The 24,002-nt window shown below is 47.3% G+C and overlaps 4 protein-coding genes across 10 annotated transcripts; 2 read left to right on the top strand and 2 right to left on the bottom strand.

Annotated features, from left to right (window-relative positions):
- The first annotated feature begins 209 nt into the window (after positions 1 to 209).
- Slc37a4 (solute carrier family 37 member 4) lies at positions 210 to 7,302 on the top strand. 5 transcript variants are annotated; one of them, XM_047516451.1, is made up of 10 exons: positions 210 to 761; positions 1,742 to 1,967; positions 2,743 to 2,975; positions 3,289 to 3,532; positions 4,027 to 4,185; positions 4,424 to 4,509; positions 4,993 to 5,106; positions 5,296 to 5,361; positions 5,681 to 5,819; positions 5,948 to 7,302. In XM_047516451.1, the coding sequence occupies exons 2-10, from the start codon at positions 1,820 to 1,822 to the stop codon at positions 6,112 to 6,114; spliced, it is 1,356 nt and encodes a 451-aa protein (XP_047372407.1). In that variant the 5' UTR covers positions 210 to 761; positions 1,742 to 1,819; the 3' UTR covers positions 6,115 to 7,302. The 5 variants fall into 5 exon arrangements, with proteins under 5 accessions (XP_047372407.1, XP_047372409.1, XP_047372405.1 ...); XM_047516453.1 differs by having other exon boundaries at positions 1,739 to 1,967; XM_047516449.1 differs by having other exon boundaries at positions 1,615 to 1,967; positions 5,948 to 7,301.
- Trappc4 (trafficking protein particle complex subunit 4) lies at positions 7,100 to 10,405 on the bottom strand. 2 transcript variants are annotated; one of them, XM_047516458.1, is made up of 5 exons: positions 9,844 to 10,405; positions 9,357 to 9,545; positions 8,428 to 8,531; positions 7,726 to 7,852; positions 7,100 to 7,458 (listed from the first exon to the last, which is right to left on the bottom strand). In XM_047516458.1, the coding sequence occupies exons 1-5, from the start codon at positions 9,858 to 9,860 to the stop codon at positions 7,380 to 7,382; spliced, it is 516 nt and encodes a 171-aa protein (XP_047372414.1). In that variant the 5' UTR covers positions 9,861 to 10,405; the 3' UTR covers positions 7,100 to 7,379. The 2 variants fall into 2 exon arrangements, with proteins under 2 accessions (XP_047372414.1, XP_047372413.1); XM_047516457.1 differs by having other exon boundaries at positions 9,357 to 9,531; positions 9,686 to 10,380.
- On the top strand, positions 10,086 to 12,560 carry Rps25 (ribosomal protein S25). Its single transcript, XM_047516459.1, has 5 exons — positions 10,086 to 10,350; positions 10,563 to 10,658; positions 11,142 to 11,325; positions 12,325 to 12,423; positions 12,513 to 12,560. The coding sequence occupies exons 1-4, from the start codon at positions 10,348 to 10,350 to the stop codon at positions 12,417 to 12,419; spliced, it is 378 nt and encodes a 125-aa protein (XP_047372415.1). The 5' UTR covers positions 10,086 to 10,347; the 3' UTR covers positions 12,420 to 12,423; positions 12,513 to 12,560.
- On the bottom strand, positions 12,526 to 22,708 carry Cenatac (centrosomal AT-AC splicing factor). 2 transcript variants are annotated; one of them, XM_047516455.1, is made up of 11 exons: positions 22,532 to 22,708; positions 22,265 to 22,428; positions 21,766 to 21,864; positions 15,647 to 15,713; positions 15,447 to 15,575; positions 15,133 to 15,197; positions 14,885 to 14,990; positions 13,781 to 13,811; positions 13,023 to 13,112; positions 12,817 to 12,949; positions 12,526 to 12,736 (listed from the first exon to the last, which is right to left on the bottom strand). In XM_047516455.1, the coding sequence occupies exons 1-11, from the start codon at positions 22,697 to 22,699 to the stop codon at positions 12,682 to 12,684; spliced, it is 1,107 nt and encodes a 368-aa protein (XP_047372411.1). In that variant the 5' UTR covers positions 22,700 to 22,708; the 3' UTR covers positions 12,526 to 12,681. The 2 variants fall into 2 exon arrangements, with proteins under 2 accessions (XP_047372411.1, XP_047372412.1); XM_047516456.1 differs by having other exon boundaries at positions 15,513 to 15,575.
- Positions 22,709 to 24,002: the final 1,294 nt, after the last annotated feature.

Genomic DNA, 24,002 nt, shown 5'->3' with positions numbered 1-24,002 from the left:
GGTACAAGTAGCAGCGTGACCGACGTGGCTAAGACAACAACCCACCGGCAGACTAGCTGCTTGGCGCCCGAAGGTGGAGGCGGAGGCTCCGCCCCACCCGCGGCGCACGCGCAGTGCCCGCTGGCCTGGCCCCGCCCGTCTTAGCGGGGCTCCCGCTTCTGTCCAGGTAGGAGGCGGTATGCTGGAGAAGGGCGTCACCTGAGGGCGGGGCGGGAGGGAGAATCTTCGGTCTTGGGTCCCCATTGTTGGCGAACCCTAACTTTTGTTAGAACCCGGGGTTGCCCCTGCGGCTGCCCTTTCCGGGGTGGGGGAAAGTTCCTGGGTCTGGGGGCTGCCGAGGCGCTGGCGGCCCCTTTTTATACTGTCAGTCTCTTCTGCTGCTGCACCCGGGCCTGGCGGTTCCCAGCCCGGGAGTCGGGTGTCCTGGGTAGCTCGAGGACACAGGAGCTGGGCAGGTGCCGAGAACCCGCCGCCTCTGCCCTCCCCGTCCTCGCCTCCTGGCTGCCCTGCCCGGCCGAGGTTCTGACTGCCAGAGCGAGGGGCCTCCGGAGACTACGTGCGGTCGCCGGCTCAGCTCGCGCCCACGCCTTCTGCTCCACTTGCCGCCCCAACCGAGCGGAAAAGCCGGGGCAAGCTGCGGGCCCGGGAGGCAGAGCGCTTCAGCACTGCACCCGGAGCTTGGCCGTGCACCTTTCCGCCCACAGACCGCTCAGTTCCCCTGCAAACTCCAGCCAGACGGAATCCCGGACTGACGTTGCAGGGTAATGGGGACCGAGAGGCAGCTCTGAAGGGGCCCCATCAAGACCTCGGTTCTTGGTGGGGCTTTCTGCGTGACACCGTGGGTCGAACTGGGGGGGGGGTTGAAATTCTGCAACTACAGGAGTCCCCTCTTATCCAGGGTTTTGCTTTTCACTTTTCAGTTAACTGAAGTCAGCCGCAGTAGGAAAATATTAAGTGGAAAATTCAGAAAACGATTAATAAGTTTTAAGTTTTTATTATATTGTTAGAATTGTTTTATTATTGTTAATATCTTGCTGCATTTAACAAATTAAACTTTATCATAGGTATGTCTAAGAAAGAAAAGTACACATAAGGTTCATTACTGTCAGAGGGGAGAGTACTATGCCTAGGGATGAATCCCCTGAGGATAAGGGGGTACTATCAGGAAACCGTTATGCCCCATTGTGTGCTAAGCATTGGGTGAGGTCAGCTCTACAAGGCTTGAAAGTGGGGTTGTTGGGGGATGTCTGATTGGAGGGGAAGTAGAGAAAGCAGAAACTAATCTGGCATCTACTGCAGTGCCTTGTGAACCAGTAAGCCCTCAATGAACCTTCTATGAGTGAATGAGAAGGCTCAGTGACTGAGGGAGCAGGGCTAGAGAGGGCAGCTCTGCTCATCCTGCCCCTGACTCCCCTGGGCTCCTGCAGACAAAAGTAATTAGCTTGAGCCTTTAATCACAGCTGGTTGCACAGGCAAGCTGACAAGGAAAAGGAGGAAAGGCAGAAATTCTGAGGACACAGGGTGCTGGCTTGGTTCATAGGCATGCCTCCTTCTGGGACCCTCCCACTCCCCAGTTTGGTACTCAGTAATCTCCTGTTTTCTTGTCTCCCTCAGGACACTGGGTTCCCTAGGAGCCACCTCTGGCTTAATGATTGTCCAGAAGGCAGCTATAAAGGGAGCCTAGGAGGCCGGGTGGAGGAGGGAGCAGAAAAAAAAAAAAAAAAAAAACTCAACTCAGCAGATCTGAGCACTGAGAGCTGCAAGCAAGAGCTGTGGTCGGAGGCTGTGTCCTGGACGACAGGGACTGCTCTTTTCTACCATGGCAGCCCAAAGCTATGGCTATTACCGCGCTGTGATCTTCTCAGCCATGTTTGGGGGCTACAGCCTGTACTACTTCAACCGCAAGACCTTCTCCTTTGTCATGCCATCATTGGTGGAGGAGATCCCTTTGGACAAGGATGATTTGGGTGAGCTCTGGAAGGTCAGGGTGGTGGGCTGGGGACAAAAAACCAGCAGGGCACATAATTAGTGCAGTGTGCAGGCTTGTAGCAAGTGTGTGTGTAGGGGTCTGCAAAGCAGGGCTGGGGCAGTGGGCATGTGCCAGATGAAAAGGCTCTGAGGTCTGTGTACATAGTGTGGGTAAAGGACTGAGGAGGACTGCCCATCTGGGGTATGAGTGCCTGTAACCCAGAGGTGCCCTCAGAGGCACTGTTTGTTTGGGGGCTCTAAGCAAGGTTTCCACCACCTGTGGATGCATGCAGAAGCTGCAGCATGAGAGCTGGCTACTGACACCGAGCACTAGGAAGTTGGCTCACTGATTTCATGTGGCCCGGCATGAAGCAAGGCCCCTGACTCTAATCCTGAGCCCATCACCCCATGTTCAGAGGTGGGGCAACAGTACTGCTAGAAGACTTGGATTGGCATTTGGGTCAGGGTGCATATGCAGATCCCAGGGAGGGAAGATGCTCCCTTCTTGTTCCCCGATAGCTGCAAATGGAACTCAACAAGAGGCTGAGAAGTCATGGGTCAGCCTGGGGCTAGTGAGGTTGTTGGGGCAGGCATTCATTGGCCCCATGAATGTCGAGATTGCAGCGCAGCTCCTCCTGTTCTTCTGGGAAAGAACCTGTCTCACCCTGCTGGGCACCTCTATACACCTGACCCCATGCCTTCCTCCATCCCTCCTGTGCCTCTGCTCTGCCCTAACCCCCCAGGTGTCCTGCTCCCTGCTCCCCTCCGCTGCAGGGCTCATCACCAGCAGCCAGTCAGCAGCCTATGCCATCAGCAAGTTTGTGAGTGGGGTGCTGTCCGACCAGATGAGTGCTCGCTGGCTCTTCTCCTCGGGGCTGCTCCTGGTTGGCCTGGTCAACGTAGTCTTTTCCTGGAGCTCCACAGTACCTGTCTTTGCTGCGCTCTGGTTCCTTAATGGCCTGGCACAGGGGCTGGGTTGGCCCCCTTGTGGGAAGATCCTGCGGAAGGTAAGTGCTTCCACCAAGTCTGTGTGGACTGGCATACAGGATTCTAAAGAGCATGTGGGAACACCCCTTCTTACCCACCTGCTCTGCCCCTAACCCACAGCAGATTCCTCAGGAGTTCCCGTCCAGCTCCTATTGCTTGTCAAGATATTTTAGGAGCCTGGTGGGATCAGGTGGCAGACGAAGGAATTGGCCCTGCCAAGTAGAAGCACCCTCTCCCTCATCCCTGTAATGTGAGCTTCTGGGCCTGCCCTGAGTCCCACCATCAACATGGGCTATAGGTCAGGCACCTATTCTGCCCTCCTCTGCCTCACAGTGGTTTGAGCCATCTCAGTTTGGCACTTGGTGGGCCATTCTGTCAACCAGCATGAACCTGGCTGGAGGGCTGGGCCCTATCCTGGCAACCATCCTCGCCCAGAGCTACAGCTGGCGCAGCACGCTGGCCCTGTCTGGGGTACTGTGTGTGGTTGTCTCCTTCCTCTGTCTCCTGCTCATCCACAATGAACCTGCTGATGTTGGCCTTCGTAACCTGGACCCTACCCCCTCCAAGGGCAAGAAGGGTGAGCCTGCACCCACCCAAACCAACCACCGGGCACCTTCATTCACCATTCACTTGGCAGAATTTTGTTCAGGACTAGTCTTATGCCTCATTCTGTGCTAGCCAATGGAATAGGGGAAGGGGTGGCAATGGAGGTTTTCTAGGGAATAAATAAAACTCTGACCAGAGAGACCGAGTCAACAGATACTGTGACTCATGTTATATCCTGATACTTCTGCACGACAGCTCAGCTTTCCCTATCCTGGATAGTATCCTCGTTTAAGTGGTTTGGGTGCCTTCCTCCATCTGCCGTAGTCCTCAGTTTTTCTTTCATTTGTTGAGGCTTGTAGCAGTCAGGGACAGAACAGCAGAGGCTTAAGGGGATACCACTCACTGATCCTGCTATGCCATGGACTCTGCTCCCGTGGCTGGTTAATGAATGGTGGGGGTGCAATGGGGGCGGGGCAGCAAGAGCAGAGCCTGAGGCCTGGCCCGTTCCTACGTTCCTACCTTCAGGCTCCTCGAAGGAAGAGAGTACCCTACAGGAGCTGCTGCTGTCCCCCTATCTGTGGGTGCTCTCCACTGGCTACCTTGTGGTGTTTGGAGTAAAGACCTGCTGTACAGACTGGGGCCAGTTCTTCCTTATTCAGGAGAAAGGACAGTCTGCCCTTGTGGGTAAGATGAGCGCTGGGATAGGGATGGGCATCAGGAGCAGGAACCAATGCAGAAGATGGGAAATCTAGACTCTACTTCCCTTTACCCTCTTTGTTTTTTCCCCGAGGCTGGGCACCACTCTGGCAGCAATGGCTGGTAACCCCTGGGGACTCTGTACCCCTCTGGGTTTAAGCCATTATGGGACAAGCCCACCATGTAACACCTTCCCACCCTTCTCTTCCCACGACTCCCCCTGCAGGTAGCTCCTATGTGAGTGCCCTGGAGGTTGGGGGCCTTGTAGGCAGCATTGCAGCTGGCTACCTGTCAGACCGGGCAATGGCAAAGGTGAGTGGGCAAAAGGCCTTTTGAGTCTTCCCTGCGTGGTTGGATAGGACACCCTGGGATACAGGCTGGCTGGCATACGCTGTATTTGGGCTGGGTGAGGTCAGAATGATTCCAGGTTACCCTTCTCTAGGAATGTGGAAATAAGGCTGAAGGGGAAAGGGCTTTAACCGATGCCAGAGTCAGATTCTCTTTCAGCCTGGCTATATGCTTCTCCACTGCTACAGGAAAACTGGGGGTGGGGGTGGATTGGGTGCAGCTCCCCAGCACGTGTCCTGTGCCTGCCCAAAGGTGGAGGAAGGGATGATGGAATTTGGCCTCAGAATACAATGAGCAGGTCCTAGGGCCTCTCAGAGCTGCCTGAGGCCAAGAACTGTGATGGTATTGCCAAAGAGCTGCCATCAGAGGCCCTGCTGTGTCAGAGTCCAGAATGGGGGTGCTCTGCCCTGCTTTGAGGGCTTGACATCACTGTGCTTGTATCCATAGGCGGGGCTGTCTGTCTATGGGAACCCTCGCCATGGCCTATTGCTGTTCATGATGGCTGGCATGACAGTGTCAATGTACCTCTTCCGGGTAACAGTGACCAGTGACTCCCCCAAGGTAAACACCGAGGGCCTGGTGGAGGCATGGCACAAGGAGAGAGTGCTCTTTCCCTCTCTGGCTCTAGCCGGCGCCAGCCCTTTCTCTGCTTCTGATTTTTGTTTTCAGTTCTGTTTGTGCCTCAGTTCTCCTCTGTACTTTGGTTCCCCTCCTCCACTCTGGGCCTGGTTTTCTTTTCTCTGCTTCTAGGATGTTGCTTTCTGGACTCCAGCTCTCCACCCTCTTGCTGAGCTCACAGGCTTTACGGAGCACGAGGTGCCTATATTTTCTCTCCTGGTCTATCTCACCTCTGTCCTGTCCCTCTGCCTTGCCCCTAGCCAATCCAGCTTGCATAAATTCTGAAAAAGACAGCAGCCCACTTGAAGGGATGACTTCTGTACTGCCTTCCTTTGCCCACCTAAGTCCTTAGGTTGGCTCAGTGATAGCTTCTGGTACTCTGGCTCTGTATTGTCAGTTGTACTGGGGAGTGGGGTGAGGAGGGTCACTTATTGTCCTTTCACTTATTGTTCCTGGGGTGGGCAGGTAGTTAGGCAGGCAGGTTTTATGACTCATGCACTCCACTTGACCCTTGCAGATCTGGATCCTGGTGCTGGGAGCTGTTTTTGGTTTCTCCTCTTATGGTCCCATTGCCTTGTTTGGAGTCATAGCCAATGAGAGTGCCCCTCCCAATTTGTGTGGCACCTCTCATGCTATTGTGGGACTCATGGCCAATGGTAAGTGATACCTTCTAGAATATCTGTCTTGCCCCCGCTGTGCCTTGCATACAGGCCTGTTAGAGGCAGGAGGCAGCGCACAGGCTTTCCTCTACGAATGGCTCAGGCTTTTCCCTCCTCTCTGACAGTGGGCGGATTTCTGGCTGGGCTACCCTTCAGCACCATTGCTAAGCACTACAGTTGGAGCACAGCATTCTGGGTAGCTGAAATGATATGTACGGCCAGCACAGCTGCATTCTTCCTGCTCCGAAACATCCGCACCAAGATGGGCCGAGTGTCCAAGAAGGCGGAGTGAAGAGAGTGCAGGCTCTGGAGCACCCTCTCATCTATGGCCTCCCTTTGTATAGTGGGGTACAGAAAGGGAGTGTTCCCTTTGGCTAGCACTCAAGCTTTGATTTTGTTTCTGCGCCTTCTCTCTCACCCAGGTGGCATTGGAAGTTATCAGTAGCTAATGAGGTCCCAGCTCCCCATCCTATGCTTTATTTAAAAGATAACTTTTGTTCTTGGACTCCATTTGCTCCTATTTCCTGCCTTCAAAGGAACAGGAAATTCCTGCAGTCAGGTGTCTCCTGTATCATTCTTCCTCTCCTGGGCCCTACCCTGTCCCTATCCTGCCCATCCCCACCAAAAGTGAGGCTATCCCTATAGCTGTAAGGCACCAATAACTTGTGACTTCTGCTCTGCCCTAAGGCCTCTCAGCTGTGGGCAGTAGCTATAACCAATACCTCAGGTCCCCAGTGAAAGACAGAAGGCCGCCATTCTCATCAATAGCTCGAGTAAAGTACAGGATACGGATGGAAGGATCAGATGACTTGTAGATTAAAACTAGATTTGATACTAAACAGTTAACTCATTCTTTCAAAAGGGGTAATAAAAGCTGAGGTGGTTTTTCTTGGGAAATTACTTATCAGTACCTACTCTTTTCATCCCAAATGGAAAGATTTCATTTCTCTGGAGTGGGAAAGCTGAAGCACAGATGGATACCATTAAGCTTATGTCTCCGATGCTTTCAGTTGAACACTATGTAATTTAATAATCATTTTAGAGATGAAACTGGTGGTTGCAGGCAGGTTATATAACTTGATGGAGGGGGACGGTATGACAGTGTTTCACTGATAGTCAATTCTGGGACTAGAATCAAGGTTTGTGATTCAAAGTGTTGCATCAACACATATGTTATAATTTCTGCCAAAATATAGGATTTCAACTTCCCAGAATTCCTTTACTATTTCTGCTTCCTTGAGCCCTTCCCCCAAGACTGTCAGGCAGGACAGCAAACACTGGATCAAAGGAATGTTTATTATAGCACTTATGGACTACCTCCTCCATAAATAAATCTGTACAGAGTTGGGAAGTAGGACCATAACATATACAGAAAGGAAGAGAGCATACCATTAAGGCTCAGGGATCAGTATAAGACATCAGCATCCTCCCATTTTCAAGTACACTATCAAGGCTGCTGGGACCTCTGCTGGAGTGGAAACAATAGAACCCATGCTTTAGGATCTCTCAGAATTTGGGGCGGGGGGGGGGGGGGGCAGGTGCAACTATAGGTTTAACCTATGACCCAGGTCCAAAAGTCCCAGCTTTCTCTGCCACTTCCAAAGCGAGCTTCAGGTTCTGGTCAAACAGCTCACACCTAGGTCAGAACCAGGAGACACACACACACACACAAAAAAAAAAAAAAAAAACAAAAAAAACCAACTGTGATGCTCTTTCCCCATTTTGGATGTAGAAGCAGAATCAGTGAAAACTACACTTTCAGGACATGAACCCAAGGAAAATTTTTGGATTCTCCAAAGGTTAGTTACTGTTGTCTTATTTAAAAGTAATATTCTGCCATACTTCAAAAGACTTTGGGGAGAGCACAAGCTTTGATCAGTATCTGGGGAGTGAAGCTACTTACCTGATGGGCATTTCCAGGGAGTAGAATGGATTCTTGAGGGCAAAGTCTGAATAAATTTCATAAATTTTTCGAAGAAGAGAATCTATTCCAGCTTGCCTAGGATCTGCCAGCACCACAAACTTGATCCCTGGAGAGAAACCAAGAATGGTTACCAAAGGGTAGAGAATGCAGCAATCATCATGCTGTATTTTCAATTTTATAAAGTACTATCAAAGCTATTTTATCATTGTTGCCACCTAAAGCAGAAAAGTCAAAATTGTGCATCTACACAGGTAACTGAGAGATCAGGCTTTGAGGTCTAGCTCTGCCACTTCCTTCCAGTCTTGGAATCCTTCAGCAGAAACTGTCATGCAGAGTACAAACAGTATTAAGGGAGTGAAGCAATGGTATGAACCAAAGGCTACTTTCGTTTGGATTTTATATTTCATTTTGGACAATACACCTCCCAAAATGTGTGCAACATGACATTCAGGTGAGTTATCTGAACCAGGGACAACCAGGGCAGAGAATGCCAGATGATGTAGACAAAATCAGCTTCAGATTACATATTGGCTTTGGATTCTCAAAACTAATAAATAGATGTGTAACACTGTCGCAGAAAACTGAACACCACCCTTATCCTTGCTTATCAAAGCAGTCTTTGGACAATCCCTTGGCCCACCCTGTCCCATCTATCCATCTGGCCTATCTGGAGACACATACCTGTCAGTGTCTGGAAGCAGTGCAGTTTGAATGTGTCTGTCTCCAGCATCTCAATGCCTGAGCTTCCCTGTTCAGGAGACAGCTGGGAGCCAATGGCAAAAAGCCTATATGCAAAGGAGGCAAAGTTGGGAATGTCCCCCCAACGCTGTAAGGGAGGAGTTCACTTTAGAGCTTACGATAGTCAGGAGAGGTAGTGTGAACTGCCTGGCAGCAGTGTCAATTTTAATTTGGCTTCTGCATATATTGTATTGTTCTCTTACCCCCACAGAGGTGCTCTACCACTAAGCAATGCCCCCTGTTTGTACTTTTGAGACAGGATCTCACTAAGTTGCTGAGGCTGGCCTGGAACTTGCAATCTCCTTCCTCAGCCTCTCTAGCAGCTGGGATTATAGGCATGTGCACCATGCCCAATTTACATTATATATTGACTAGAAAACGTTTACGTTGAAAACTGTGGGTTGGGGCTGGGGAGATAGCTCAGTCGGTAGAGTGCTTGCCTTGCAAACACAAAGCCCTGGGTTCGATCCCCAGCACCACACACACACACACACACACACAAAAAGTAAAGAGAAAACTGGGTAAAAGAAACACTGGGGAATGCTTGCTTAGCCGGTGGCTAGGTGCAAGTCAGCACATCTCATACCACAGCTGAAAGCAAGATTTTTAAAGGTCCTTTAATTCAATTGCTTTATAGATGAGGAAACTATGGTTCAGAAAAGAGAAACTGACTTAGGCAAGGTCACACGACTGTCAGTATTACCTAGAAACCAGACATACTGGATCAGTTTTCATAATACAAGAACCAATGGCTTATGAAGAGGTACAGAAAGATTAGCACTGCTGCCCAAAGTGCCCACAGAACTACACTAAGCCAGCCAGCGTACGGCCAGATGAAGGCCAACCCACTAAGAAGGGTTGAGGGAACTTACGAGTGGAACATGGAGGCCAGCATGAGCTTCTCATTGGAGGTGAGGCGGGGTCGACCAAATCGAATGGACACCGGGTAATTAGCAGGGTTACCCAGATACTCCAGCACCTCTTTCCCGTCGGCCATGTACTTGCCGTTCACGTCCACACCATTGATGGCCAACACTGCGTGGCCCACTGCAGAGTTGAGACTAAGGGTCAGCGAAGCTCCAAGTCAGGGATTCCAGCAGGGCACAGGGACCCGGGAACACCCTAAAACCCATCCCGCACCTACGCACCAGCCCACTTCTGCAACACCGGGTCCCGCCCCCCGGGTCTGCGCCTAGCCCACCCCGGATGCCATCGCGCTGTCCGAAGGCAACCAGGACACGCTCGTCATGTAGCTTGAGTAGCAGATCCAGAGGGTAACTGAACGTTTTCTCAGCCTCAGCCCGTGGCGCGTAGCTGTCCAACTGGTAAATTAAGCCGCCAGCTTTGTTCACCACATACACGCTAAAAATCGCCATTGCAGTCCCCGTCGCTCAGAAACTCGCGTCCAGCCTCTTCACGAAATCCCGCCCCGGAACCGCCGTCACAGCACACGCCTCGGCCAGCACCCCAGCTTTCTCCTCCTAGCCCCGCAGCTTGCTATTTGCGGCACTTGCGCATTCGAGGCTACACGCCTGGGGCTAGTGGTACTGGACAGCTAGTCATCAGGACTGCTCTACTTCTCAGGGCCAGGAGAGCCCTTTGCTTCATAACTAACTGCAGTCCAACAATCAAGGGGCAGTATCTAGAGTGCGCGGCTCAGACACTGGCGTTCACTTCCGCCATCGAGCCTTTGGCGAGAGAGCGAAAGCGCAGCCCCAGCACTTCCTTGGCGTAGCTCCGCCCCTCGCCCCGGAAGTAGTCGCGACGGGCGGAGGTTTCTGGGCCTGTTGGTGATCGGAGCTTCCTTTTTGTCCGACATCTTGACGAGGCTGCAGTAGTTGCTGCTGCTCTCCAGTCTTCGCGATGGTGAGCTTAGCGGGTGTGAGGGCGGCGGGGTTTTGTGAGCCGGGCGGTGCTGGGGCGAAGTGGAGGTGACTCTGAGCGGGAGGACTTCTTGCACTGCCGGGCTGGGCGCAGGAATTGCTTGCCCCATGTGCTCTGGTTTGAGCGGCGTTGGGAGATGGAGTGTAATGGGAGAGCATGGGACTACGTTAGACCTGCTTGCTTTTTTCCTGCAGCCGCCCAAGGATGACAAGAAGAAGAAAGATGCCGGAAAGTCAGCCAAGAAAGACAAGGACCCAGTGAACAAATCTGGGGGCAAAGCCAAAAAGAAGGTAGGAGTGAACTTTTCCTGGGACAGTGGGGGCGCCCTCCGCGGCATGCTAGTGATAAACGTGACCTGTGTTTTTTGTGGTACTATGGATCGAACCCAGGGCATAATGCATGCTGGACAAGCACTCTACACTGAGTCACATCCCCGGACTTAATAAATGACTTTGTGTAGGAAGTGTTTTTTTCGGGTTGTGGGTTTTAGAGCCACGTTTATTACGTTTCCATCGCTATTTTTTAAATTTGAAGGATAGAGTGGTAAACGTGTATAAAAGGTTTATCCTATTGACTAGCACGTTACTTTTTAACAGATCCTCTGAGCCTCTGCCCATATTCCATACCCCTCAATATATATCTTAGTTTGCAGCCTGCAGCTTCCTGGTGGTAACAATAGAAGAGATTTCTCAGACCCCTGACACATGTTGCTTCGAAAGGATAGGTGCTTCTGTCAGAATTTAACTAGTTTTTCTTTTTGTCTTTGTGAGCAGAAGTGGTCCAAAGGAAAAGTTCGGGACAAGCTCAACAATCTAGTCTTGTTTGACAAAGCTACTTATGACAAACTCTGTAAGGAAGTTCCCAACTATAAGCTTATAACCCCAGCTGTCGTCTCAGAGAGACTGAAGATTCGAGGTTCCCTGGCCAGGGCAGCCCTTCAGGAGCTCCTCAGTAAAGGTGAGGGATGTGTTGTAATGGTGTACTTTTAGGGGTTGAGTTGTCCTTATGTTAGCCATCCTAAGTGCTTTTACTGGAAAAACAGTTAAGGGCAGGAGGAGGAATACTTGACCACTGGCTTTGATTTTTATGCTGTGGATCCTAGTCATATTATTACTACTTTGTATTGGGGATTGAACACAGGTACTGTGCTACTGAATTATATCCCCAGCCCTTTTTATTTTTTGAGGCAGGGTCTCACTAGATTGCTGAGGCTGCCTTTGAACTGGTGGTTCTCCTGCCTCAGCCTCCCAGTTAGCTGGGATTACATGCATGTGTTCCTGGGCCTGGCTCACAATGTTTTGAAAATATGGTTCTTGTTAGAAAAAGCATTTAAGAGTTAAACAGTCATTCTTATTGATAAATAAAGTTTAAGATTGAATGGTTGGTCTTATTGCCATAATTTTACTTTGGGCATGAGTACAAATTAACTGAATTTATACAGTATATTATGGAAGTAACGCCTTTTTTTTTTTTTGGTGGTCGGTGGGGAGTGGGTATCAGGAATTGAACCCAGGGGCACTTAATCACTGAGCCACCTCCCTGGCCCTTCTGTATTTTGAAATAGGGTTCTTGCTAAGTTGCTGAAGCTGGCTTCAGACTTGGGGTCATCCTTCCTCAGCCTCCTCAGTAGCTGGGATTATAGGCATGCACCATTGGCTTCACCCCCTTCTCCCCTCTAATGGTGCTAGGGATTAAATCTAGGGCCTTGTAATTGGGCAAGTGCTGTATCACTGAGCTACACCACCTCCCCAGAAATGGTTATTAAAATTACAATAATTAAAAAAGAGGAAAGGAAAAATATAGTAAATCCTAAGAGCAAATAAAGTTAAAACACAAGCATAAAAGGTAAGTAAAACTAGATGATAATCAGGAACTGGAGGTATAACACCCTCTATATTTTAATCTGTTAAGTACTTCATAGAGCTACTATGTGAAAATCTTATCCTTCCTTCCTAGGACTTATCAAACTGGTTTCAAAGCACAGAGCTCAAGTAATTTACACCAGAAATACCAAGGGTGGAGATGCCCCAGCTGCTGGTGAAGATGCATGAACAGGTGAGCAGGAACACAGGGTTACACGGCAAAGGAAGCATATATTCCCTTGCCATTAGAAGGATTCTGATTCTCTTAATTTTTTTCCACAGGTCCAATCAACTGTACATTTGGAAAAATAAAATTTTATTAAAATCAAATGAATGGGTATGTCTGTTTTCTAAAAAAGGGATTAGGAAAGGATTTGGTGGAAGGAATAATAGGGTTTGTTGACTACTTTGACAAGCCTTATGGTGATTTTGAAGAGTTTTCTTGAAATGATTATTTTTTTTCCTTTTGTTTATTCTTTATTGCAGCTTCAGTTTTAAATTGATGCCTGAAAGGAAATATGAAAGGTTATGAAGGGTGATATCACCAAAGGGGTGGTGGATTAGAGTCCTGGCATTGGATCCATACCTAGACTGCCAGCGGCGTCCATTATTCCAGACTCTGCCAAAAGAGGGCAGCCACCCAGCACTGGTACTGGAGCTATGATCAAAATTGGCCCCAACTCGGTCTGGGGGCAGTTTCTTCAGTTTCTGTTTTTCCTCTATAATTGACAGGGAAATAATTTTGAGTGTGAAGATTTAAAGAACCTTAGGTACCTGAATTAGTTTACTCACTTTCTTTAAGGAATTCTTCATAGGAGGGTCCTATTTGTTGGTTCCCAGGGCTATATTCCTCATCTGGGATCATCCAGGGAGGTGTGGCACCTGGAAAAAGAAAATTTCTTTTTTACCAGAAACTAAAGTGCCTTTAAAAGAAAAATCTTCAAGCTATTAGGGAACATGCCCTCACTGTTACCTCACATTATTAACAACTAGAAATGTTTAAGAATTCTGGAATTTGGGAGATGGAAGACCCTAGGCTGATTTAAAGTGACATGCCTTATATGGGATACACTTATTTTAAAATAGCTTGGATTGAGCCCAAGGCCTAGTGTGGGATAGGCAAGAGCTCTACCACTGAGCTACATCCCCAGCCCCCACCCCTGCTTGTACTTCAGACAGGGTTCTCCCCAAGTTGCCCATTCTGCCTCAAGCTTGTGAACCTCATGAATGCCTGGGATTACAGGTGGACACCACCATGTCCACCTCTACTTTTCTATTGGGTCTTTTCCTCCCCTTTTTTGGTGGGACTGGTAATTAAACCCAAGGGTACTTTACCACTGAGCTGTGTCCTCAGCCCTTATTTTTAATGGCTTTTCATATATTCTAGATGCATATTCTTAGGTAGACACTCATGCTTTATCCTAATTTTACTCTTTAGAAGGTTTAGGTATCTGGCTCAGTGTTAAGGTGCCCCCCCTGGATTCAATCCCCAGTACCAAAACTTAAAAAGTAACTGTCTCTTGTTTTAGAAACACTTCCCAAGACCTTACCTGAGTGAATGTTACCAACTCCAGGTGTATCCTGTAGTGGAAATGGAGGAAAAAAAAAAAACTTAGATAAGAAAGCAAAGAGCCGATAGGATACTCATAGCTAGAGACATACTGAAGGAGGTGGACACAACCCCTACCAGAATGCAAACTGCACTCTGGTGACATCAAACCTGACAAAAGTGACCTAAGTCATTGAAGTAATCCTGGCTTCAAGAGGTTTTGTGTATGAGTGCAGCAGGTGTGGGGAGTACTGGGGATATAACCCAGGGGTAACTGCCACTGAGCTACATTCCTAGTCCTTTTTTAAAATCTTTGCGACAGTCTAAGTTGCTGAGGCTGGCCTCAAACATACCATCCTTTTGCTTTAGTTGCTGGGATTACAGGCACAGCAAGGCTAATGGTCCTAATGGTGGATGAGTCCAAAAGTGGCATGCCTGCCACATGCAAGGTAAAATCCTGGCCCTCACAGCACACATGCACTGGGTGAAGAGAATGCATATATTACAGATTACATTTGAGGCTTTATGTGGTATTAACATATTATTAGAAATGGCCTGTTCAGATAAATGTATGAAAAAGATGTGAGCTAAGGACTGGAGGGAAGGTACGCCTTAACTAGGCGAGGGGAGGAAGCAGCTCCAGCACAGTCTGGATGCAGTGGTTTTGTGGGAGGACTGCAAAAGGAGTAGGAACTGTCCCAAGGGTGAACTGAGGCAGATAGGAGGTAAAATTGATAGACACACTCACTGAGGAATGGGAGATGAAGAGAAGAATAAGGATCTGTATTTTCACTTCTGAAATTTCACAAGTGAAAATACAGAGTGGTGGGGGTTACCTTCAGATGCCTGTGGATATTGATGTATAAATGACCTGTACTGAGCTGAAACACTAGGGGTTAGGATTTCTTTGACAATAATGGCAACAGGTATGGATAAGATCACTCTGGAAGGTGAGGAACGAGGTCTAAGGACACAGTACTAAGAAATGGTGAAGGGAAAGCCTACAAAGGAGATGGGAATGGGCCCAGGGGAATAGGCAGAAAAGGAGGCTGTCCTGGGATCTGAGCAGACATGGGCCCTCTGCAGACCTGCTTGTCCATTGTACCTGATGGCCAATGAATGTTAGAGGCTGTACTGCTTCCATCCAGTCAAGGTCTGGAGCTGGTGGCTGGTCCAAGAATGAGGGCTGCTGTGAGCTGGAGGCTACTTGGCTGAAAGACAAATAGGCTCAGGCTGGCAGATGAGGTCCTTGAGCCACGAGGAAGGCAAAGATTAGATCCATTCCCATTTCCCAGTCAAAAGGTTACAGTTTGCTCTAAGATGTCTAACTCAAGAGATTCCTGGCGATCTTACCTGTTTCTCCCTTTCCAGCTTCCAAGTGCTGAGGAGCTCTCTTCTGAGTCTGGCTCTGCCTGAGGCTGAGTTTGATTCAGGAAAAATAAATGTGTCTAAGGTGCTTAAGAGCCTGCCTAGGCCATGCCCCCATGCTCCAGACCCCAGTATCACCTAGGGTACTACCCAAATTGCAGACTCCCTCCCAGCCCTGCCCACATCCTCTCCACGGACTGGACCTGCCCCCTGGTGGACAGGTAAGGAATTCAAGCCAAGCAGATGTGGAATGAAGTCCTTGAGTTGTCTTAGAAGAGCTGATTGCTGATATGCTGGACCTGGGGAAGTGAGGGATCAGTGGATTTGGATTGGATACTGCTCTGGATCCTCCGAGGGAAACCAACCTCTAAGACAGATCTGACCACCTCCTGCCGGCTCTGCTCCACCTCACGAATCTGGGCAGCCATCTGTGGGAGAAATGCTGCTTAGACAGGTTTAGGATAATGGGGAACAGTCCTTCAGAAGTCCTTTAACTTACCTCTTTGATCACTTCGTCCTCTTTTTCCTCATAGGAATCCAAACTTTTCACCATGGATTTTTTGAATCTAATAAAGGGAACATACACAAAAGGACAAATAAGCCCAAAACTCTAGCCCCTACCAGTGAAAAGATAACATATTTTTACAATTTTTATTTTTGGTGGTACGTGGGATTGAACCCAAGTTCTTGTTCATAATAGGAAAGTGCTTTACCACTGAGTCACATCCTATCCCTCCCATCCCTTCTTATTTTTTATTTTTATTTATTTATTATAGTACTGAGCTCGAACCCAGGGGTGCTGTACCCCACTTGAGCTACACTCCAGCCCTTTAGTGAGTTTCTTAAGTTGCTAAGGCTGGCCTCCAACTTGCTATCCTCTTGTATCAGTCTCCTAGTTGCTTGGAAAAACAGGCAATCACACTTGTCTTTTTTTTTTTTTTTCCCCCTTTAAATACTGGGTATTGAACCAGGGACGCTTAATCTCTGAGCCATATCCCCAACCTTTTTTGTGTTTTATTTAGAGAAAAAGTCTCCCTGAGTTGTTTGGGGCCTCACTAAGTTGCTGAGGCTGGCTTTGAACTTTGAACTCCAAACACTCCTGCTCAGCTTCCTGAACCTCTGGGATTACGGGGGTGTGCCACCACACCCAGCTTATTTTTGAATTTTGAGACAGTGTCTTGATAAGTTGCATGGGGCCTTGCCAAATTGTGGAGGCTGGCTTTGAACTCCTGATCCTGCTGCCTTAGCCTCCAGAGTTGCTGGGATTACAGGCGTGCATCACCACACCAGATAACACCTACTAGCTATTTTTGAGACAAGTCTCATTAAGTTGCCCAGGATGGCCTCCAACTTGCTATCCTACCACAGCCTCCCAAGTAGGATTTTTTTATTTTTAATTTTTGAGTTATTTTGTTTGCAGTACTGGGAGATCTAAGGGTACTCTAGCACTGAGCTATACCCCTAGCACCCCCTTTATTTATTTATTTATTGGTACTGGGGTCAAACTCAGGGCCTTGTGCTCTACCAGCTGAACTATCTCCCCAGCCCACCCTTTTATTTATTTTTAAAAATATTTTTAGTTGCGTATGGACACAGTACCTTTATTTTATTTATTTATTTTTATGTGGGGCTGAGGATTGAACCCAGTACCTCATACATGTGAGGCAAGTGCTCTACCACTGAGCCACCACCCCGAACCACCTTTTCTTTTTTGAGATGGTCTTACTAAGTTGCTGAAGCTGGCCCCAACCTTGTGATCCTCCTGCCTCAGCCTCCTGTGTCATTAGGATTACAGGCATGTGCCACCACACATGGCAATTTTTTTAGTGGGGGGAGGGGTACCAGGGATTGAACTCAGAGGCACTCAACCACTGAGCCACATCTCCACCCTATTTTGTATTTTATTTAGAGACAGGGTCTCACTGAGTTGCTTAACACCTTGCTTTTGCTGAGACTGGCTTTCAACTTGCGATCCTCCTGCCTCAGCTTTCCAAACCACTGGGATTACAGGTCTGTGCCACCCTGCCTGGCTCTGCTCCATTTCTCTTACACACACCCACATACCCTTCTTTTCTTTATTTTTTAATTTTTATCTTATTTTTTATTTATTCTTTTTAGTTATACATGACAATAAAATATATTTTGACATACATGGAATATAACTGCCCCTTCTTGTGACTATACATGATGTCAAGTTACAATGGTTGTATATTCATATATGAACATAGGAAAGTTGTGTCCAGTTCATTCCACTGTCTTTCCCATTCCCATCCCCTGCTTCCCTTCCTTCCCTTGTCTAAGTCAATGAACTTCTAACTCTTTCCCGCTCCCCCTTCCTGTGTGTTAGCATCTGCCTGTCAGGAAAAACATTTGACCTTTGGTTTTTTGACACCATTCTTGTCTGCCAAAACAAAAATAGGTTTAGATATGAATCTTAACCCTAAATATTTCAGGATGCATCTCTAAGAACAGGAACATTCTTTGGAACCACATACTATTACTCCACTTAAGAAAATCAAATTATTCTTTTTGATGTTCAAATTGTCCCATATTTGGCTAATAAGTACAGAAATACACTTCCCCCACAATTTCAAAAATGTACTTTATAACTTCTCTTAACTCTAAAATCCCAAGGCTGAGTAAAAGGTCAAACATGGAATTTGGCTACTAGGTCTCTCTAGTCTTCCTCTAATCTAGAACAGTCCTACTGTTTCCCTCCGTGTTTATTTTTGGAACTGGGGATTGAACTCGGAGGTCTCTATCAACTGAACTACACAACCCAGCGGGGCCCCCCACCTTTAAAACTTTTAAAATTAATTAATTTATTAAATATAAATATGTGGGGTGTGTGTGTGTGTGTGTGTGTGTGTGTGTGTTGTGTACTGGGGATTGAACTCAGAGGCACTTTACCACTGAGTGACATCCCTAGCCCTTTATATCTTTTACTTGAGACAGGAACTTGCTAAGTTGCCCAGGCTGGCCTCAAACTTGTGATCCTCCTGCCTCAGCCTCCCAAGTTGCTGGGATTATAGGTGTGCATTATCACAGCCAGCTGCAGTTGTTTTGTCCTATAATACACAAAAAGTTTTCACAATAATATCAAGACTACAATCAACAATGCCTTGGCAGTCTAGCATTTATCCATAGAGGCAATAGCTTTAACCAGTGCTCATCAGAGTCCTGGTTGAAGGGCTTGTATGACGTTCCCAGTGCATGAGAGAATAATTCTGTAGGAAGCTATTATGAGGCCATCTCTCACTTGCCTTCTTATCTCCCCTGGAAGGTTGGTGTAAGAGAGTTTTCCATGAACTCCTAGACTCTGATGAGGCATGGGGCTCTCTGAACCACTGAGAGATTAGAGCTGATTGTAAAAACCACTTAGCTTTGGTGGAATATGCTTAACATACACAATGTCCTGGGTTCAATTCCCAGCTCCTTAAAAAACTGTCACCGAACCAAACTTTTAAAACAAAAAAGTGGGTGTGGTGGCACACCCTTGTAACCCTGGCTAGTCAGGAGGCTGAAGTAGGACCATTTGCAAGTTCAAGGCCAGTTTGGGCAATTTATTGAAACCCTGTCTCAAATAGAGGGCTAATAATGTAGCTCAGTGGTACAGTGCTTGCCTAGCATTCACAAGGTTCTGGATTCAATTCCCAGGACCACAAAATCAAGAACAGAAAACCCCTCACATATCTACAGTCTAGATTGGCAACAGCATGCCCACAACTCACACTGCAGTTGTCTCTTCTTTTTTGTTTCATTGTGGTGCTTTTAGTGTGTAGGACAAGGACCTAGGAAGCTGACGTTGGGTTAATTCTTTTTTTTAACTATGTAAATAATAAATTACCAAATCTATAGGTGGCTCTTTATATCTTTATCAATAAAATCATTCAAGTCTTGGTCTTGCCTTGTGGTGTGTGTGACTGAAAGTTTACAAGTTTCCAAAATTGAAACCTATTATAAAAAGTTTATCTAGAGATCTCGTTTCTATTCCTGTCACCTCTGCCCTGTATGGACCCACTAGAGGTAATGAGTTTTACTGGTTTCTTGATTATTCCTTATTTCTTTTTGAAAAAATAAGCAAATACATATACACATACCACTTAATGAGGGGGATATGTTCTGAGAATTGTGTCATTAGGTAATTTTGTCTGTGCAAATATCATAGGGTATACTTGTACAAACTAAAATAGCAACAAAGTCACTAGGCAATATACTCTTATGGGACCATCCTGTATATGTGGTCTGTTGTTGATGGAAATGTTATATGGTGCATATCTATATGTATTCTTATTTTCTTTCTTATAAAAAAGGAACATAATATAGGATTTTTAAAATAAAAAGTGAAAAAAGGTTGGGGATGTAATTCCATGTTATAGTGCCCTGAATTCAATACCCATTACTACCAAAAAAAAAAAAAAATCCTACATAATATACATTCTTTCATATATTCTTTCATATATTCATATATTCTTTCATATATTCTTTCATATATTCATATATTCCTGCTTTATTCATTTAAAATCTTCTGGAATTCTGTAAATCATTTCATATTAGTTTAAAGAGTACATCCTCATAATTCTCAATTTTAACTTTTGTACTCAACTATCTTTTATTACTCATCAAAAATCATAGATGGGCTGGGATTGTGGCTCAGTGGTAGAGCACTCGCCTAGCATGTGTAAGGCACTGGGTTCAATCCTCAGCACCACATAAAAATAAATAAAATTAAAAAAAAAAATCATATAGAACTCCAGGCATGGTGGAGCACACCTGTAATCCCAGTGGCCCAGGAGGCTGAGGCAGGAGGATTACAATTTCAAAGCCAGCCTCAGCAAAAATGACTAAGCAACTCAGTGAGACCCTGTCTCTAAATAAAATACAAAATAGGGCCAGTGATGTGACTCAGTGGTTGAGGGCCCCTGAGTTCAATCCCCAGTACAAAAATAATAATAATCATCATCATCATACGGATCCAGGTCAGGGTGTGAGGAATAAGTGCTTTATGTCTGCAGTTTCCTGCCTCCTCCCAATGTGAACCATAGATTTGAAGGCAAGGTAGTAGAACTCAGGCATTTCTTATGGTCCCCTCATTATTCTCCATGTTATCTATAAGAATGTAGACACCATGAGTTTTTCTGTAAACTCTTGGCTCTGAAAGCCCTTTAGGTCCCCCGTCTCATAATCTCAGCAGGGTCCCAATTAGAAGTGTACTTCCTGAAGCAGTTCAGGGCTCACGCTCCCTTTGTATGGACCATCTTCCTGCATATCAGCGGCACGGGGCACTCCACAGTATAGTAAAATAGAGTCTAAAACTATTCAAGATAGGCACTGGGTGAGTCCCAGGTGTTGAATGTGAAGAACAGCCTCTTCCATTCCTACAGAACTTTAGTATTTTCTGTGCCTCACATTAATGGAGTTGAGTATAGTCAATTCTATACTCTATTTGCTAACTCCCATCCCCTAACTAGATTTTAAACCTCGAGAACTCTGTTACACTTTTTCTGTATGTGTGGTACTCGGGTTGAACCCAGGGCCTCACACATGCTAGGAAAGCACTGACCTACATCCCTAGCCTTTTTAATTTCATTTTGAAACAGTCTCATTAAGTTACCTAGGCTGATGCCAGGCGTGGTGGCACACACCTGTAATCCTGGCTTTGGAGGCTAAAGCAGGAGGATCCCAAGTTCAAGGCCAGCCTCAGCCACTTAGTGAGGCCCTAAGCAACCCAGTGAGACCCTATCTCTAAATAAAATACAAAAAAGGGCTGGGGGTGTGGTTCAGTGGTTGAGTGCCCCTGAGTTCAATCCCAGGTACCAAAAAAAAAAAAAAAAAAGAAAAGGTTAACATGGCTGGCCTCAACCTGGGATTACAGGTGTGGCCCATCATGTCTGGACTTTTTTTTAAAACAGATGTGATCTATGTTGCCCAGGCTGACCTCAAACTTCTGTGCTCTTTTTTTTTTTTTTTTTTTTGGTATTGGGGATTGAACTGGGTGGGGTGGGAGGGCAGCTTACCTTTGAGCTGTATCCACAGCCTTTTTCACTTATTTATTTATTTATTTATTTTGGGTACTAGGGATTTAACCCATGGGTACTTTACCACCGAACTACATCTCCAGCCCTTTTTATTTTTTATTGTGAGATAGAGTTTAAGTTTCACAGTGCCTTGCTAAGTTGCTGAGGTGGCCCTGAACTTGCAATCCCCCTGCCTCAATATCCCAAGTTGCCACTGCATTCTGCTTATTTTTTTTTTATTTTGAGACAGGGTCTTGCAAAGTTTCTGAGGCTGACCTCAAACTTGTGATCCTGCCTTAGCCTCCTGAGTTACTGGGATTACACCCATGCGCCACCATATGTGACTTTTTTTTTTCCTTCAGGTCTAGCTATATTGTCCTGCCTGGTCTCAAACTTTTGGCCTCAAGTGATCCTCTAACCTTAGGCTCCTGAGTAGCTGGGACCACAGGTGCGCACTACATGGCCATCACATTTTTATGTGTTCAATATACTGCTTAGAGTAATAAGTGCTATGCCGTCAGTACATACTTGTGTAATCCTTGCTGAACTTTCTTATATAAAGTTCTCAGACCTATTTCATCTTGCATAACCAGTGACTTACCGAGCATAATCCTGGGGAGAGATCAGAAACTTCTCTTTCATCTGGACTTCAGCCTTGTTCTCCCACCAGAATTTGTTGGTTGCTTTCTTGTGTTCTGGGCTGAGAGTGAATAGGATGATTAATCTTAACTATAGATTATAAAATAGTACTCTGGTATCTAAACATTAGGTAAGGATTGCAAACTGCATCTGGTTTCTGCCTTGGGCAAGGCAGGGAGAGGAATACTATTACCACTCTTCAAGATCTTCAGTCTCCTCCTCGCCCCTCATGAAGTTGTGGTGATGGGCAGTGAGCAAGCTGTTTTTCCCAGCTAAACCCCCACACCACTAGAACCATGATAGCCATTAGACCCCTCCTTATCACCAAGGTTGGCGATACTGTCAATCCATTTACCCTGATCAAATCACAAAGTGTTCTTCCCCTCCCTCACCCCAAACCCTCCCTCCCACACACACACGCATGCATATATGCCAAAAAAGGCTCCCAGCCTGGTTCTCACCTGGCCAGATGCTCCAGCAGACCTCCATGCAGCACCGTCAGGTTTCCGTGGCTCAGGTGTTTCCGCACCTCACAGCCGCAACACAGGCACCAGCAACATCGGTCGTGCTCGGGCACGTAACGCTCCACCTGAGCCGCGCGGATGGCCTTGCGGGCGGCCTCCACCTAAGGAGAAGAGGGCAGGTTGGACCCCGAGGGGGACGCCCAAGTCGCACCCCCTCCTGCCCTGACTGCACTGCCCCTCATCCCTCCAGCTCCACATCCGAACCTGGGGCAGGAGCCGCTCTAATGCCCCCTTCAGCTGCCGCTGGTGCTTGCGGCTGTAGACGTGTCCGCGACCACAGAAGAAGGTCTGGCGGCACAGAGGACAGCGCTGCGGCGGTGCCATGGGCCCAAGACCTGGGATCTCCAACCCTTGCAGCCGATCCTTCGCCATCCGATGACCCCCGACCCTTGACCCCTCGGGGCGGGGCGAACCCAGAAGCTCCTGAGGCCCCTAGCGGCCGGCAAGCGCCACTACAAATCGTTCTGCGGTTGCGCGGACTGTTCCATCTTTCGACTGTGCAACCCAGGGGAGTCATCACATCATCCCCAGATGCTGTGTGGCCAATGAAAGAGCCCAGCACTACTGTGCAGGTGCGCGGGAAGGAGTGCACGCCAGTTAGGACCACAGACCACATTCATTTCGTAACAAATCATAACTGATATTTACAGGTTGCACTTGGTGTGTCCTGGGTTTTGCATTAGTTATTTCACTGAATCCTCTCACTAACGCTATATGGTGTGTCATTACTGGCATTTTACCAGGGGAAAGCTGAGGCGTGAAGAAGGTCGGGAACTCTATGGAAGGTTGCACAGGTGTTAAGTGGCAGAATCAGCATCTCTAGCTTCCGTGCTCATCAGTTCGCCAGGCTGCAGGGGAGCACCTGCTGGAGGTGACCATGATGTAATACCTAATCACAGTCACCCTACAGGGGTTTTCGGAACACCACTTCTGTAAAGGGAAAGGAATAAAATGTGCAGAATTTTATTAATTCTTTGCAAGGCACTTCTTCTGGAATCAGCAGCCTGTCTGTCCTGCTTCCCTAAAACTTAGGGCATAAGTGAATTGTCCCTTCACAAGCCTGAAATGTCCATCCTCGAGCTCCCCACAAAGCCTGAAAATTAGCCCAGACCTTACTTATAGGATAAACAGCCAGAGCTGGCCCAGTGTCCCAATTTCTCTTAGATTTCGTTACTAGTGTACTAACCTGGATGGACAGCCATGCTTGTGGGGCTGCCCATGGTCAACTCTACAGAAGTCAGGCCCAGAAAATAGCCAGGCTCCCTGTGAATCTTGCCTCCTTGTTGGAACTGCCCTCTGAACTGCAGTTTCTGCCAGATGTGATTCTTTTTTTGTTGCTGTTTTGTTTTGTTTTCCTTTTGATGCTGGGGATTGAAATAGGCCTTGAACATGGAAAGCATGAGTCCTGCTGCTGAGCTACACCCTCAGCCCCGAATTGATTTGTTTTCATGACCTCTGCATCAAATTTTTTGAGCTCCTATCATTCCTTTGGCAGGGTCAATCCCGAATCTTGTCCTCCAAAATTGCTCCTTCTCTGAATCCAAACTCTGAATTTCTGTTCTGATTACCACCTTTTATCCTCCCATGTGGACTTATCTTCATCCTGGACTTTACAGGGAGACCTCCATTCCTGAAGAAGACTCCTCTTCTCATCCATTCACTCAGAAAATTATTT

Source organism: Sciurus carolinensis, chromosome 11, assembly GCF_902686445.1.
Source record: "Sciurus carolinensis chromosome 11, mSciCar1.2, whole genome shotgun sequence".
Taxonomy (NCBI): domain Eukaryota; kingdom Metazoa; phylum Chordata; class Mammalia; order Rodentia; family Sciuridae; genus Sciurus; species Sciurus carolinensis.
Note: the sequence above shows the minus strand (reverse complement) of the source record. Positions and strands in the feature narration are given on the sequence as shown.

Bases quoted from the DNA above. Each gene is read 5' to 3' on its own strand.
- Cenatac (XM_047516455.1), bottom strand. From the start codon at position 22,699: ATGGCGAAGGATCGGCTGCAAGGGTTGGAGATCCCAGGTCTTGGGCCC. The intron at 21,865-22,264 runs GTGAGAACCAGG...ATTCACTCTCAG, and splicing joins CTGCTGGAGCATCTGGCCAG to CCCAGAACACAAGAAAGCAA. The intron at 15,714-21,765 runs GTAAGTCACTGG...TCCCTTTATTAG, and splicing joins TCTCCCCAGGATTATGCTCG to ATTCAAAAAATCCATGGTGA.
- Rps25 (XM_047516459.1), top strand. The intron at 10,659-11,141 runs GTAGGAGTGAAC...CTTTGTGAGCAG, and splicing joins GGGGCAAAGCCAAAAAGAAG to AAGTGGTCCAAAGGAAAAGT. The intron at 11,326-12,324 runs GTGAGGGATGTG...CTTCCTTCCTAG, and splicing joins TCAGGAGCTCCTCAGTAAAG to GACTTATCAAACTGGTTTCA.
- Slc37a4 (XM_047516451.1), top strand. From the start codon at position 1,820: ATGGCAGCCCAAAGCTATGGCTATTACCGCGCTGTGATCTTCTCAGCC. The intron at 3,533-4,026 runs GTGAGCCTGCAC...TCCTACCTTCAG, and splicing joins CCCCTCCAAGGGCAAGAAGG to GCTCCTCGAAGGAAGAGAGT. The intron at 4,186-4,423 runs GTAAGATGAGCG...CTCCCCCTGCAG, and splicing joins AGGACAGTCTGCCCTTGTGG to GTAGCTCCTATGTGAGTGCC.
- Trappc4 (XM_047516457.1), bottom strand. From the start codon at position 9,860: ATGGCGATTTTTAGCGTGTATGTGGTGAACAAAGCTGGCGGCTTAATT. The intron at 8,532-9,356 runs GTAAGTTCCCTC...CTTTGCATATAG, and splicing joins CTGGCCTCCATGTTCCACTC to GCTTTTTGCCATTGGCTCCC. The intron at 7,459-7,725 runs GTAAGTAGCTTC...GTTCTGACCTAG, and splicing joins TCCCTGGAAATGCCCATCAG to GTGTGAGCTGTTTGACCAGA.